Source organism: Pelodiscus sinensis, chromosome 25 (assembly GCF_052426305.1).
Source record: "Pelodiscus sinensis isolate ZL-2025 chromosome 25, ASM5242630v1, whole genome shotgun sequence".
NCBI lineage: Eukaryota > Metazoa > Chordata > Testudines > Trionychidae > Pelodiscus > Pelodiscus sinensis.
In genome coordinates, this window is record NC_143076.1 from 15,215,441 (window position 1) to 15,230,228 (window position 14,788).

The following is a 14,788-nucleotide window of genomic DNA, read 5'->3' on the forward strand; positions in this document are numbered from 1 at the left end:
GTAGTACAAAGAGTAATATGAAAAAGCCTATTTTATCTGGCTCATTGAGTTTAAAAGCTGTAGTGGCCCCGGAATTGGAACAGGAGGCTGAAATTTTTTGCCTCTGGGATGGCCAGTAATCTCTGTTGTGGGTTCTCCTCATAGATAGCCTGCTGCATCAGTGGTCCCTGCTAAAACCACTGCACAGTTCTCTTTCCTCCACTTGCAGCAGCTTTTCTCTCTTAATAGACCACTGCTAATCTGGATGTGGAGCAATGAGTCCATATGATTTGCATGGTTTATTCTTCTGTTTCTGCTTGAATGACCTGGGAGAAACCTTCTAATTCTTAGTCTTATGAAAATGACAGGAGGGAAGCTTATTCCCACTGTTCTGTAGATGGGTAGTAGCTTCATCCCAAAGGACACTAACAGGAGCAGGCCTTGTGTGTAGTGGCCTTTTCAATGTTGTGCTGTCTCCAGTCACCTTGAGCCTCTCTGAATGACACAGATGAAGACATTTTGCACTGGGAGGCAGAGAGATGTGTAAATGTGAGAGGCGCCCCCCCCCCCTCCTTCCAGTGACCAGACCTCAAGCTTGTGTTTCTACATAAAACCGTGCATCAGTGGGTCACTTAACTAGCCTGCGTGATACAATTATTCCTGTTTGATTAGGCTTTCTTTTCTGAGCCACGGCCGTAAATGTGTCCTTGGACAAGGAGAAAGGCTCCAGCTCTTACTCCTTAAGAGGGCAGTACAGTCACTTTGCAGCAAACTTACGGAAAGGGCCTCTGCATCAAAACACTGCTCCCGGCCATTTATCTTGTATGTTGTCACTGGAGTCTGTCATGAGGTGGCTGTGCCTCTCTCAGGGGAGCCTCGGCCCAACTTGCATCTGACCCTGGTTTTCCCCAAGGTCCTGTGACTATGGACTAAAGCAAGGCCTGTTGGGAAGAGAAACACCGAATATAATAGGCAGGCCCTGTTCTCTCTGGAGGACCTGGATAGAACAGGGCATCTCTCCACTGGAAATAGCTACAGGTAAACCTCATTGCAGGAGGAATACCAGATAATTTGAGTTAGGGCTTTAGTTCAGAATCCTGTTTCACTGCTGCTTGTAGATGCGGGCAGTTACTTCCGGCTAGTCAATTTCTAAAATGGCGACTGGCCGGGAATATGCAAATCAAGCACGGGATATTTAAATCCTGTGCTTCATTTGCAATTTCGGTCACCCTCATTAGCCTCCCTAGATTGATCTAGGGGGCTAGTGTAGACATACCCTGAGTTTGAAGGATACTGCCCCCGGCCTTGGAAGGTGGGCTGTGGCCATCTAAAAGATGGTTCATGGGATACAGAACAGAGGGATGAATTAAACCAGCAGGGAAGTCGTGGGAAGGTGGACTGGCTTTCCTGGGAGGTACTGCGTGTGTGTGTTAGAGGGTTATTAAGGCAGATCCCAGGAGGGGAGACTACTGGAATGTTGCCCACTGATGTGCTAGAACACTGGAAAGGAACACAGTCCTGTTGCAGAGAAGAAGGGCGTTTTGGAGAAGAGCTGTCCTCCCACCCTGCTTGCCCAAGATGCTCCATCCAGCACTGAAGTAGCGGCTCTCTGTTTGGTATGTTACTACACCTTCCACATCAGCATTGCGACTGCAGTATGGAATCCAGTAGCAACAGGGCTGGGAAGAAACCAAATCCTTGTTTACATACAGAGTTCTCTCCCAGGGAGTCTATTCACTGCTCTTGGTATATTGAGTATTCTTCCCACATTTCCTAAATGTGGGTGCCCCCCTGAAATCAGAATTTCCCTTTAAGGCTCCCTATTACAGGGTATAATAATTTCAGTTACCGTTTAACACTTACCTCCTAACTATCTCTTCATCAGTAGATCACAAAGTACTTTACAAAGAATGTAGGGTGCAGTTAGCTGGGGAAACTGAGGCAAGCTGCCATGTGCTAGCTGGATGTTAACTAACAGGCTTCAGTTATCACTTCAGTTCAGAGAGGTAGGACAGAAGCAACATAGTTTGTCCTGTTTTATACTGAGATTGGAAGGTCTTTTGGGATAGGGATTGTCTTTTTGTTTCTGTGTCCATAGAGCATCCAGCATAGGGGTGGACTATAATTTTTGTTGAGGGGGCACTTCAGGATTTTGGTAAGTGGTCAAGGGCTGCACTTTTCTGTGGAGCTGGTGTGGGGCCTGGGATGGATGTTCAATGCAGAAGGGAGCTTAGAGTAGGGAACTGGAGTGCAGGAAGGAGTGTAGGGTCTGAGAGGGGGTTGTGATCTGGAGTGCAGGGGTCTGGGAGGGGATGTGTGTGCAGGAGAGGATTCTGGCCTGGGGGAGGGATGTAGGAAAGGGTGTAGGCTCTGGGAGGGAGTTGGGACCTGGGGCGGGGAGGAGGGTACAGAGTATTTGGGTAGTGATCTGGGGGGCAGGGTCCAGGAGAGGGTGTGGGTACAGGAGAGGATTCTGGCCCAGGGGGGAGCGGGCATAGAAGTGGGGTGCAGGGTCTCAGAGGGAGTTGGCTGTGAGAAAGGACGGGGTGCCTGAGGCAGGCTCTGGCTGAGAGGTGCCTACCTAAGCAGGTCAGCTGTCAAATCTTCTCCCCTCCCCGCACTGATTTCCAACCCTCCCTCTGCAGCACAGAGAGTCACAGGGAGCAGCTTGAGCAGTGCTGCTCTGTGCCGCGGGTGGGAAGGCTGCATCCAGTCCCCAGGCCATATCTTGTCCGCTCCTGATCTAGCATCATCAGATCCTGGTCTTACAACTAGGGCTCCTAGGAGCTATGGTAATATAAATAATACTGTTTACATTTAATTCCCTTCTATGTTACAGGCTTTTCTCTTACTTGCATACCTCTTGAATGCCCTGGCGTTCAAAGGGGGCACTTTAGTTTCAAAGTTATCTATGTTCTGCATACATTTGCTGTCCCTTTCACTTTTATTATTCAAAATTATAGCCATCAGAAATAAAGAATCGTCAAACAGAAGTCATGGAAAGGGTTATTTATGTTGGAGGAAGGAATCCCACAGCCATTGCAAATTTGCTGCATGGGTAATTTTTGTGTGTTCATCCTTTCGGGTCTTTGTCACACATGGTGTCCCATGTTTGGGCTTTGGCAGGCTAAGGATAACACTCACCTAAGATTTCGAAGGCAATGACGTAGGTGAGTTGGGGCTAGAGGAGAATTTCTGATAAGCTCTCCAATTAAAAAGAAATCACCACAAAATGTGAATTGCGTATTGCTGCGAGTGCTTCTGTGCTGATGAAAGTAGGATTCCCAAATAAACCTGAATTGCTTGGGCTTTGCGTTGGTAACTCCTGCTCCTTGTTTCTGACATTACAGTTCAACTTCTAATCATATTTAGTTGTACAGGCTGCAGAGGTGTCAGGTTTTCCTTGCTGCTTTTCAGTTGTCTGATTGATTTCAACACAGACCCTTTTTAAGTGGCTTTGATTGCAGGAAATTGCCACGGCATGTGACATATGTCACAACAGCACTGTGATTAAAGCCCCCGCGTGTCATTTACTGACTGATTGTGCTAATCATACCAAGAAAATGGTAAACGTACAGAGAGGAACTGGCATTCCCCACTGTTCAGGATTTTAAGCATCTTGAATTAAGAGTACAAACGAATGACAGTTGAACTGGAATTTGTCAGTTTGCATCCTTCGAAACTTGCAGCCAACAGCGTGTCGTGTCAGTAAGAGGGGTTGACTTGCTGCTGTTTACTGAATAAATGTGTTTGTGTCCTATTTTTAAAGCTTAAACTGTAGGAAAAACAAATTGACCCAGGGAAACTTTTAGAGACTGAAGATGTATGTAACTAGCAGATAGATGAACTTTATAGTAGGTGTCCCAAGTGGATAAAGCATGAATGCAAGCTCTTTTCTCTTGTTTGTTTGAAATAACTTTTATAGCTCTGGCAGCCTGAGAGACTGCATCACTCCAGACAGAAGCAATCTTTTAACATCCAGGGCTTCTGTAGCGGGCTCTCGCTTATGATGCTTCTCTGCTTTAGTGGGTGTCAGGTTAGAGAAGCGGCGTCTCTTGGCATTGTCAGTTTTAGTTGCAACTTTCTCAGAGCATAGGCTTTCCGAATGGAATGGTGGCTGTCTGGCGTCATGGCAGCTGTACCGTGCATTTACGTCTTGAGAGGCTCCCATTCTTTTGGGGCTGATAGAATGTCCCGGGGCTTCATGAACAGCAGGCAGTGGGTGTAACATTGAGGATTAACCACTAATAAGGGGAAGGGAAAAGACAGTATGTTGTGCATGTGCTTTTGTTTAAGAATAAGTAGTTCCCAAAGGGAGAAACAATGAAGTTATTTGCATGGAGACAGCAATGTAATAGTGCATGCTAGAGGGCTGAGTATCAACATATCCTCCTGACATTATTATACCCATTTTATAGCTGGGTGGAAAAGTGGAAGTGACTCAGAAATCAGTGGTAAAGCAGAATGAGAACCTAAGTTCTGCTCAAATCCTCTAGGCCACACTGTTTTTCTTAATGTAAGATACTAGGGATGTAAAATCCTGTTTAATTAGTTAACCGGTTAAATGTTAAGTATAAACCAGTTGACTGATTAAACGGGGGTGGGCAGGGGCTGCTACAGTCCAGCTGCTTCTGGCTCTTTGTGTGGCTGCCGGCTTCCAGCCTGCGCGGGGCTGGAAGGGGCAGCCCTGTGCAGGGCTGACAGCCCCATGTGGGACTGGAAGCAACAGCCCTGTGCAGACCTGGTGGGGCTGGAGCAATGCTCTGCCCACAGCAGGCTGTGCGTGGGGGCTGCTCCCTGGGTACCAGTTAACCATTACCTGGTAAGATCCCAATACTAACTGGGTAACTGGTTACCTGCTAACATCCCTGGAAGATGCTTCTTACCACATTCTTTGGTTTAAGCTACATAGAATCGACGTCTGGAGTTGCTACTCGCTAACTGTGGCCTGGGTGGAGAGAGACTGGGCCTGCTGCAACATCCAGTCCTTTTAGGCTTTCATACTAATTATCTTTGCTTTCTTTCCCCCTTGTAGGTACTGAGCCCTGGTCCTTCTATTTTATTAATGGCTTTCTGAACTTCAACGTGGCATTTGCCTTGGCCTTGCTCGCCCTGCCACTGACCTCTCTAATGGAATGTCTGCTACAGAAATTTCATGGTGAGTGTTGTGGTCTTTGAGAACTGAGCTCCCCACAGCCCATGTCTCCCAGATCCTTGAAAATTAGGCGAGAGCCTATTTGCTGCATAGTCAGCTTTTCTTTCTTGGAAGTAAAATCAGGGCCAGAGAACTCTTTACAGAAACACAGCATGGTTCCTATTTACCCTGTAATGGGTGCTGTCAGCAGACCGAGGCAGCAAATTACACCTGAGCTCACAATAGCGCACAGTCGTGACTCTTTAAGGATGATCCTTTCATTCCTCATGCCTCCCTCTCCTCTGAAGAACATTGTGCTGTCAAGGCTGAAGTACGCCAAGTAAGTATGACAAATTGTATAGTGCACGCTCTTCAGCCACAGATGCAAATGCTTCAGGAATAACCCTGACTGAAATTTTAGGGGGAAGAAGAATCCCTCAAAGTTATCTCCATCTTATCTTCTATTGGTAGTGTCAGCCCTCAGTTCTCTGCACTTTTCTACTGTTATTTTAAATGCAACTGCCAGGACATTTCAGAAGAGAGCTTTGAGAGAACTGGTTTTTGAGGAGGGGGGGCGGAATTGGATCTAGTTAGGATTTTTCAAGTCATTATTTCTTCATAAACCATTCTGTCCCCTACGAGCCACCCCCTTCCCTTGCTGCTGACCATATGGAGCATGACCTTGAAAGAAGCAGAGATGTGAGTACTTGTAGGAAGTGCTGAAGGCACTCTGCACTTTGCAGGATTGAGCCCGGGTAGGGCAGATTTGTGAAAAACTTCTTCTTGAAATAAGTCTCTTGTACTTTAATCTACTATTTCACAGCTGTGCCAGTGAAATAATTGAATATTTATCTTCATGAGGGAACAAATGAAGTTTAAATTCTTAGTTCTATTAGCTATCTCTGCTTAGAGGGACTAGTAGGAATGTCTATAAAATTATACAATTAAACCCCATTTTGGCAGATTTTAGATTCACAGATGTTAAGGACAGTAGAAACCATTTTGATAGTGTGACCTTTGACTTTCAGAGTGATCGCTTAGTCCTTTGTAAATTACACTGTGATCAGAGGGGTATCTGCAAAAAACACAAGGAGTCCAGTGGAACCTTAAAGATTGATTTGGGCATAAGCTTTTGTAGGCAGAAACCCACTTCATCATCGAAGTGGGTTTTTGCCCACAAAAGCTTGTTCCCAAATAAATCAGTTAATCTTTAAGATGCCACTGAACTCCATTGTTTTTAGTGTGAAAAAACCCCAAAACATTGTCCAATTCATACTGGGTTTCTCTTAAATCAAAAGATGTCCGTTTAACTCATGCAGTTTGGCAAGATGCTCTTCTAAAATACCAGGGCAGCGGGAAAATAGGAGAAGGAAAAAACACAGTGGTTACATCCTCAAACCTGGCTGCTGCTAGCACTCGTTAGGGCAGAGAGCAACATCATGATCAGCATTTCCTGTTAGGATTCGGATCATGTTTGGAATTTTGTTAAGAAATTGTGTTGTAATGCAGTCTTCCTGAAAGCATACACTAGAGGGTGCTGCTTGTGTCTGTTCCTTCAATGTGCATGACATTGTCAGAAGCCAGTAAAAGCTCAGTTGGAATTCCTATAAATGCAGGTTTCCTGCTGCTCACCTAAGACTTGTGTACCTAATGGCAGGAGCCACTCTTCTGGGTGTTTTGTTCTTGATGTCTGTGAGATGTCTTTGTGCTTATTAGTTTAACACTGCTGTTTTTGGAGGGTTGTGAGGAGAGGATTTAAAGTTGCATTGAACAACCTCCTCTGTCAGACTAAAATTCAGGGTAATTATTGTTATTTTTGAATGAATTATTTCCTGCTTTACACAGAGGGTACTTGAGAGACGTTATGTGCACTGTTAGTTTTGTATTGAACAGGGGTTTTAGAAATACTAGTGCCTAAATAACCACTTCATCAGTTAGGAATGTAAGCTTCCTAGGAGTCTATCTCTGATGCCTGGATGTGCTAGCATAGTACAAAGCAAAAATCAGGAATTTTTGATTTCCTGCTTAGAAGCTTTAGCTCATGATGGATTTTGTCTCCTCTCCTCCAATTGGCTCTAGGCTTATTATCCAGATTCCACTTCCGCTTCCCTGCATTCTGCATTTTGGGACAGAAATTTGGCCTCCCTGCATTCTGGGACAGAAATCCACTAAGCAAGCTTTCACCCCTTACTGATTTCTTGCTGTTTTGGCTGTGACATGGAGACTGGAAATGCTGCTTGGGATTGAACAAAGAAACATTCCGGGGAGGGAGAGAGAGAGAATTAATGAGACCTCAGGAAAATGCTCATAGTTATTTTACTAGATTCATGAGCCTTGATTGATTGACTCATTTATGCTTCTTTCAGTCCAGAATCTGGGTCGCCCATATTGGCTTACGCTAGCTCCTATGTACATCTGGATCATGATTTTCTTCTGTCAACCCCACAAAGAGGAACGGTTTCTGTTTCCCATATATCCTCTCATCTGTCTCTGTGGAGCTGTGGCTCTCTCTGCCCTTCAGGTGGGTTTCAGTGGGAAGTGCTGCATTTTATAGCCTGGTACCTAAAGGGGGTTTAATTACCTGTTTACTTCTGTATCATTGCTCTTGAAGGCTTAGCAACATCTGCGGAACATCTGCTGCTGCAATAGAATCCATATAGTTCTGCAGTGCTCATAGTGCAACTCCAAAAGCACAATGTGTAGTCAGCTGTTTCTGATTGTTAGCTAGTGGGGTTTGAGTTTTCAGAATGTGGCACATAATAGATTGATCATGAGACACTGGGACTGAAAAAACACAACAGTTCTAAAGTTAAAATGTGTACGAGTTTGCTGTGTTTTATAAAGCAGCTGGTTAAACATAATCCTCTAGTTCTGGTTGGTTGAGAACTTGTGCAGAATCATTTTATCCCCGTAAAGCAGTGATGCAGAAGCAAAACTGTTGAGATTTCCCTCCCTAAATGGCATAAAGGCCTGAATAGAATGTGCTAATGATGTAAAAATCTTGGATTAGCCTGAACACCAGATCTAGGCTGTCAAGATCTATTTCCAAATATTAATCTGCATGACATTTCATGGGTGTTCTGCGGTGTTACCACTGCAACATCACAACTGCCTGTTGTTAGAAATCTCTCACATGGTGAGAACAACCCTGGCCCAATCCAGAATAGTGGCCCAAATGTTCTGAAAGACTCCTCATTTGATGCAAACCTGGACAAACTTCTAATGTGATTGCATTATTAAACTATGACATTTGACCTTTGCAGCTGGGCGAGTCAGAAGTGCCTGTTGAAATACACAATTTTCATCATTCCCTTATTTATAAGGAAAGTAGTGTTGTTTAGATGTTAGGAAATTGCTTTTTAAAAAAAGCTAAAATAAAAGGGTTTAATAAATGTAGATTAAAACACTTTGTAGAGTCAAATGTTCCAGCTCAATAGAAAACTTCACAGAGGTGAAATTATTCGTTTATTACTCCTGGAACATCCTCATGAATCAGAGTCATTAGTCTCTATAGTAGACTATTCAAGCTGCTCCCCTTGGTTCTGCCATTACCGTCCATTCTGTGTACACTATCTCTTGCTGTTTCAGTCTTAGGCCCTATTGCCAGTGCCCCTGAAACCAGGTCTGCAGCACCCTCTGCTATTGTAGTGCTGTCCTCTTACCCAGCCCTGCCAATGCCCCACAGTCCTGACCCGCAGCACTTCCCGCTATTGCAGTACTTCCCACCCCCAGGCTCTGCTCATGTGTAATTCTTGAGCTGCCTGCTCTCAGGATCAGGCCCTGTACTACTGGCAAATTTATAGCCCTGGCTGAGAATTGCTGTGGGCCGTAGGAAGGCCCCTGAGAAGGCAGTGGTTTGGGACGCCTGCCAAACATGGCTGTGGGATACTCTGGTGTGTGTCTCTGCTTTGCATATTTTAACACCACTTGATTTACTTCCAGTAGGTAGGAGCTGTCTGAGAATTTAAACTGCTTCCCTGCTCCCCATACACGTTGAGCGTGAAATAATAATCCTACAGCCGTTCTCAGACAAAAGCAAATGATGCAAGAGGAATAGAGACCATTTTAGGACAGGAAAGGTATGTCTACACTTGCACCCTATTTCGAAATAGGGATGCAAATGAAGACATTTGAAATTGCAAATGAAGCCAAGGATTTAAATATCCCGCATTTCATTTGCATATTCATTATGGCGCTATTTCGAAATAACAGATGCTGTTAAGACACGATTATTTCAAGAGAAAACCCTTCTCTCGAAATAACTGGTAAACCTCATTGTATGAGGAATAAGGGTTATTTCAAGAGAAGGGTTTTCTCTCAAAATAACCGTGTCTTAACAGAGTCTGTTATTTCGAAATAGCGCCATAACGTGAATATACAAATGAAGCGTGGGATATTTAAATCCCGGCTTCATTTGCAATTTCGAATGTCTTCATTTGCATCCCTATTTCAAAATAGGGTGCATGTGTAGACATGCCCGAAGTGAATAAACCCTCCTGCAAGAGAGGAAAGGGACAGGGGGGCAGAGTCTGAGTATGTTGCCTACTGTTTCTTTTGGGTCTGTTAAAAAGACCTGTCAGAAGAACAGAAAAACCCTTAGAGGGATTTTTAAAAAGTGTCAGGCAGGGCTATATTTAAACACTACTGCAAATGCGCTGGTCCGGCACATCATTGTATTGTATATAGACAGACCATGGATGTTGCCAGACCAGAGAGTCCTGGACCACAGAGGTTCAGCCTGTAGTAGAAGTCTCAGCTGGACAGGTTTTGAGCAACTTCTAGGCAGGAGGCCTGTTTGGAGAGGCCTGTGACGCTCCATAAGGAAGTACTCCTGGGAAAGAGGGTTGAAAAGTGTTCGTGATAAGTTCAGTTGAACAGTTCTTTAAATAAACCAAATTCCCAAGAAGGGAATCTCCATGCAGTTTTTTGAGGAAATAAGTCTGGGAAACTGAGGCCGGGCTCAGACAGATGCACTGATGGTGGAAGCTGCATCTGTTACAAAGGATTTAGTAGAAAATAGATTTAAAAAAAATTAGTTTCCAAAGAATTCAAGTTGATATTGTCTCTTTAACTTAACCACTTTTGGCATTCTATTTGGTACCACCTGCTCTCTCCCTTTTACAGCTGGTTTTCTCCCCAAGGCCATGGGGGCTGAATTTCTGTTCATCTACCTCATAGGTTTAATGACATTAATACTTTTTCCCCCCCCATAGAAATGTTACCACTTCGCATTCCAGCGTTACCGCCTGGAGCACTACACAGTGTCCTCCAACTGGCTGGCTCTGGGGACGGTTTTTATCTTTGGGCTGTTGTCTCTCTCGCGCTCTGTGGCTTTATTCAAAGGTTAGTGTTTCTAGGATGGTCCTGTTCTTGAACTCAGACAGTTGCAAGACAGTCCAGTGAGGACTTCACTTTGAGATGTAAACCCTGATCCTGCAAACACTTGAGGCTTGTTCTGTGCATAAAAGTTTTTTTGTTAACTATATGATGTAGTAACGGAAGTGCAACAACCCTCCACCTCAGGTGATAAGCTGTACCAGGATAAGGTACCTCTATTCCAGTGTGACTGTTTCCTCACTAGGGCTTATGTGGATATAATTATATCAGAAAAAAAATCACACCCTAATCAACCTGGTTATACCAGTAACATGTCTGTGTGTAGACCAGTGCTTATACATGGACATATCTTTACACGTGTGGGGCAATACTCAATAGAGCTCTTCAGCATGTAAAGCTTGTGCTCTGGAATATGATTAAGTGCTTCCTGGATGTCTGTGGATTTAAGCAAGTGCTTAAAGTTAAGTGTGTGTATGTGCATTCTGGGATTGGGGCCAGGAGTAGGCCCATTAACTTCAGTGGAACTTCTCACTCAAGTAAATTAAAGCCTGGGCATTTTTATTTGCAGGATTGAAGCAATATGTAGTAGTGACAGGAGAGTGGGGATAAAAGTGCCATGTTATAGCAAGGTACTGAAATGGGATTTGGACTCTAACTACATTTTAGTGTAGTTTATTTTATGTATTTATGAAGCTACCAGTTAAAGAAGGCCCTGAAAGAACTTGAGGTTTTGTATGAGTATTTATCTATAGTGTTATTTTTATATTTATTCATTTTTCTACATGCCCGTCCTTTGCTCGGGGTGATCATGCAGTATTTCAGTTACAGTCATCCAGCAGTCACTTGATATTCATTAAACCAAGGTTAGCAAACCTTGGCTTGTGATTGATATGAACTTTTATTACTTTAGCAAAAGCCCTTGTGGAATTTCCATTTTTATGTTCTTAACTAAGCTAAGCTCTTTGAACAGTGGAAACCTATGGTATGGGGAAAGGCCTACAATAAAATCAAAGTGTTATTAAACAAGCACAGGAATGTTCATGATTTTGGCAGGTTGGTGAGGAAAGTGCGGCTGACGTTGAAGCATGCCTTGCTATAATATTGCAAGTGGGGTGGTATAGGGGGATGGGCACTCTTTAGCTATGCGAATTGAGTAGGTGGGCATGTACTCGAAAAGCTCCTAGCATTTTGATGGGATGCTTAAATATAAACAAATCAAGCCGTGAGAATACCGCCCACCTTTTCACTCTTTGTTCATCACCTTCCTCCTCTTTAGGCTATCATGGACCTCTGGACCTGTATCCGGAATTTCATAGGATTGCCACTGAGCCGACTATTCACACAGTGCCAGAGGGGAGGCCAGTTAATGTTTGTGTGGGGAAGGAGTGGTACCGATTTCCGAGCAGCTTTCTCCTGCCAGATAAGTAAGTTGCTCTTCATAAAGAACTTGATTCAGCAAGATACTGAAGCATGGCCTGGCTTAAAGCTCATGCCACTGAAGTCAGCTCGTGTGTTTGAAGTTAAGTCCCTTGCTGAACTGGGGCCAAAGTGAGAGCAAGATGCGCATATCATGGCAGGAATTTCAGAAACAAAACTTGCCTTTTTATGTGACATTACATGACTGGAAGACTTAACTGCCCGATTCAATTGATGGCTCCTCTCCCCAGTTCTTTTAGCCATTGAATCCCTTTTCTGAAAATTCTGTCTTGTTTATCCATGTCTGCTTGGCTACATTTAGGGACCAGGCTATTGGTGACTCCCCTGTTTTGTCCAGGGTTCCCTAAAAACATAGGAACTCCAGTTACACTACAGATTGCATTTCTTTAAACTTTATGGAGAGCCAACGGCAACAATTACAACACTGAAATACCATTTCAAGGCTACAAGGTACATACACAATCTCAATTGGTTACCCAAAGCATCAAATGTAGTTAATGCACACTTTCAGCCTACATGGAAGTACCATGAAACCATTAGCTTTAAGAGTATGCTTCTCAGGATGCAGTTTGTAGGATAGAAAGTTTGTAGGATAGTTTGACAAGAATTCATCTCACCAGCTGTCCATAATGCCAGGCCTTCAGACTTGTGTCAAATGTACCAGTGACCTTGGCAAGAACAACTCTTCTGTTAGCTTTTCAGATTTTCAGACTGTTTAAAATGTATTAATTCTTTGAGCCATGTGCATGTCTGGTAACAATGCAGCTTCTTCCTTGGGTCCTGTCAAGGCTGTTATCATCATGCTGAAGCAATGCGCTTTCACTTACTGTAGTTCACAGCCATTCTGTTTGGAAGCTTGAAATTGAATGTTCTTGCAGCCCCCAGGCACATAGTGGTTTGTTGATGTAGGGTTGCTCAGGAACAATGAGCTTTTTTAAGAAGTGAAGCCTTTGCTTTGGAAAAATCTTTGGACCTCTGTAAAGGGAGGAGGGGATTTTTCCCATTATGAGTTGCCTCTGAATAAGAAGTGGGCAGGATTGCATAAGGCAAGCTTTTGAAGTGGAAGATCGGTTGGCTTTCTGTATCTATCTTCCAAATAGCATGGGGAGTTAGTACCCAGTATATTGCCTCAGGAATGTGTCCCAAAAATGCCAGTTACTCTTGTCAAATAATTTTAGCTAATGGCCCTTAATTTTAGGTGGAAAGAGTAAAAAAACCCTCAACTGCTCCCCACAGCCCCCCCCCCCCCCCACCTCTCCACCCAACCTGTAGTACTGCAAGACGGTACTGTCTATTCAGAGGTGTTGTTCATGGGCAGGGCTCAACAAATGCACTCGCCCGCTCGCCCATGGTGAGTAGATTTTTCCAGCTGGTGAGTGCAGGGGCAGACTGGCCCGATGGGCCGTTGTGACGGGCTGGCCGAAGCCCACACTACGGGCGGCACGGCCTCATCCAGTCTGCTGGTCAGTGGAGGAGCAGAGCGCCGCTGGGAAGGGGAGAAGTGCGGCGATTCTTCCCACCGGGCTGCCTGCGTGCAGCTGCGGCGCGAGGAGGGGGGGCGGGACACCAGGATGCTGGCGTGACCTGGTCCTGCTGATTTTAAAGGGCCATGGCAGCTCGTCTCTGGCCGTGTGTCCCTGGGAGCTGGCTGCGGCGTGCGGCACAGCCAATGCCCGCCCCGCTGGCTCCAGTCCTGCCACAGCCCCAGCCTCCCTTTGTCTCTGCGTCGCCCATTCCCCACGCCTCCCCTGCACCCCGGACCCTCTGCTCTCCCTTTTCCCTGTGACCCTTTGGCTCTGCACCACCCTTACACCCTGCCCCCCCCAGCTCTGTGCTGCCCATTCCCTGCACTGCCCCTAGACCCCAATCCCTCTGCCCTTCCTGTTCCCTGCGTCCCATTCTCCGTGTCTCCACCGCACCTTGCTACCCCCGATCCTTGCATCCCTCTAGCTCTGTGCCTCCCATTCCCTGAGCCACCCCCCTACTCCCCCACTGTTCCCTGCACCCTCTGGCTCTGTGCTGTCCCTGCACCCTTCTCCCCCTGTGGCTCGGGAGTGAAGGGTACTTGCCCATAGGGAGGGGCTGGACAGGGCAGGGAAAAGGCTGCTGTGATCCAGCAGCGAGTGAAAGGGGGAGTTCACTTGAAGCGCCTTTGCCTTTATGGAAAAAAACGAATGAAAATGCTATTAGTTATTTATAGGGCTAAAATGCCGGGACAAAAAAGAAAAAAAAAACCATTGCAAAATGCAAACGTGTAAAAGACAACAACAAAGGGGGTGTGTGTGCAAAAAATGTTTTGCTTGGAGCAGCAAAAAACCTAGAGCTGGCCCCTGGGGAGGGGAAGGGGCTGGGCTGGGCTGTGGGGAGAGGAGGGGAAAAATATGGGGAAGGGGCTTGTGCTGAGGGGAGGAGGTCAGGAGAAGAAGAAGAAGAAAGGGGAAGGCACCAAGGGACAGGGGTGCAGGAGAGACAAATGCCAGAGGGCCAAGTGCAGACAATGAGGAAAAGGGCAGGAGGGGAGGTGTTAGTGGGAGGGGGGACAGGGTGATTCTGGGAGAGGAGAGCGTAAGGGCACTGGGGGCTAGAGGTGTAGGGGGAGGTGCTGGGAGAAGGCTTGAAAGAAGGGGTGGGCATGAGGAAGGTGGAGATGGAGCAAGGCATGTGTGAGGGCACAGGGGCATGAGGGGAACGGGGGTAGAGGATGGTGAGGGGGTGGGTATCAGGGAAAAAGAGAGCAAAGGGGGTGGGGGCAGGGGCAGTGAGGGAAGGGGGAGGCACGAGGAGAGTGCAGGTCCCAAGGGATTCTGTGGGTGAAGCAGAAGGGCAGACACCTGCAGGGGAGGGACCAGCACCAGAGGAGAGAGGCAGGGCAGGTGTGTACAGGGAGGTGTTAGGAGAGGG

At 45.8% G+C, this 14,788-nt stretch overlaps 1 protein-coding gene across 4 annotated transcripts in view; it reads left to right on the forward strand.

Annotated features, from left to right (window-relative positions):
• Positions 1-14,788, forward strand: part of ALG9 (ALG9 alpha-1,2-mannosyltransferase) — a 113,914-nt gene that overhangs the window by 13,063 nt on the left and 86,063 nt on the right. For all 4 annotated transcript variants that reach the window (XR_012897711.2, XM_075909429.2, XM_075909428.2 and 1 more), the window contains exons 9-12: positions 5,015-5,137; positions 7,480-7,634; positions 10,327-10,456; positions 11,727-11,874. Coding sequence is in view for 3 of the 4 variants with exons in the window: in XM_075909429.2 (XP_075765544.2) it covers positions 5,015-5,137; positions 7,480-7,634; positions 10,327-10,456; positions 11,727-11,874 (556 nt within the window). In the remaining variant the exon portion in view is untranslated. The remainder of the gene's footprint in view (positions 1-5,014; positions 5,138-7,479; positions 7,635-10,326; positions 10,457-11,726; positions 11,875-14,788) is intronic.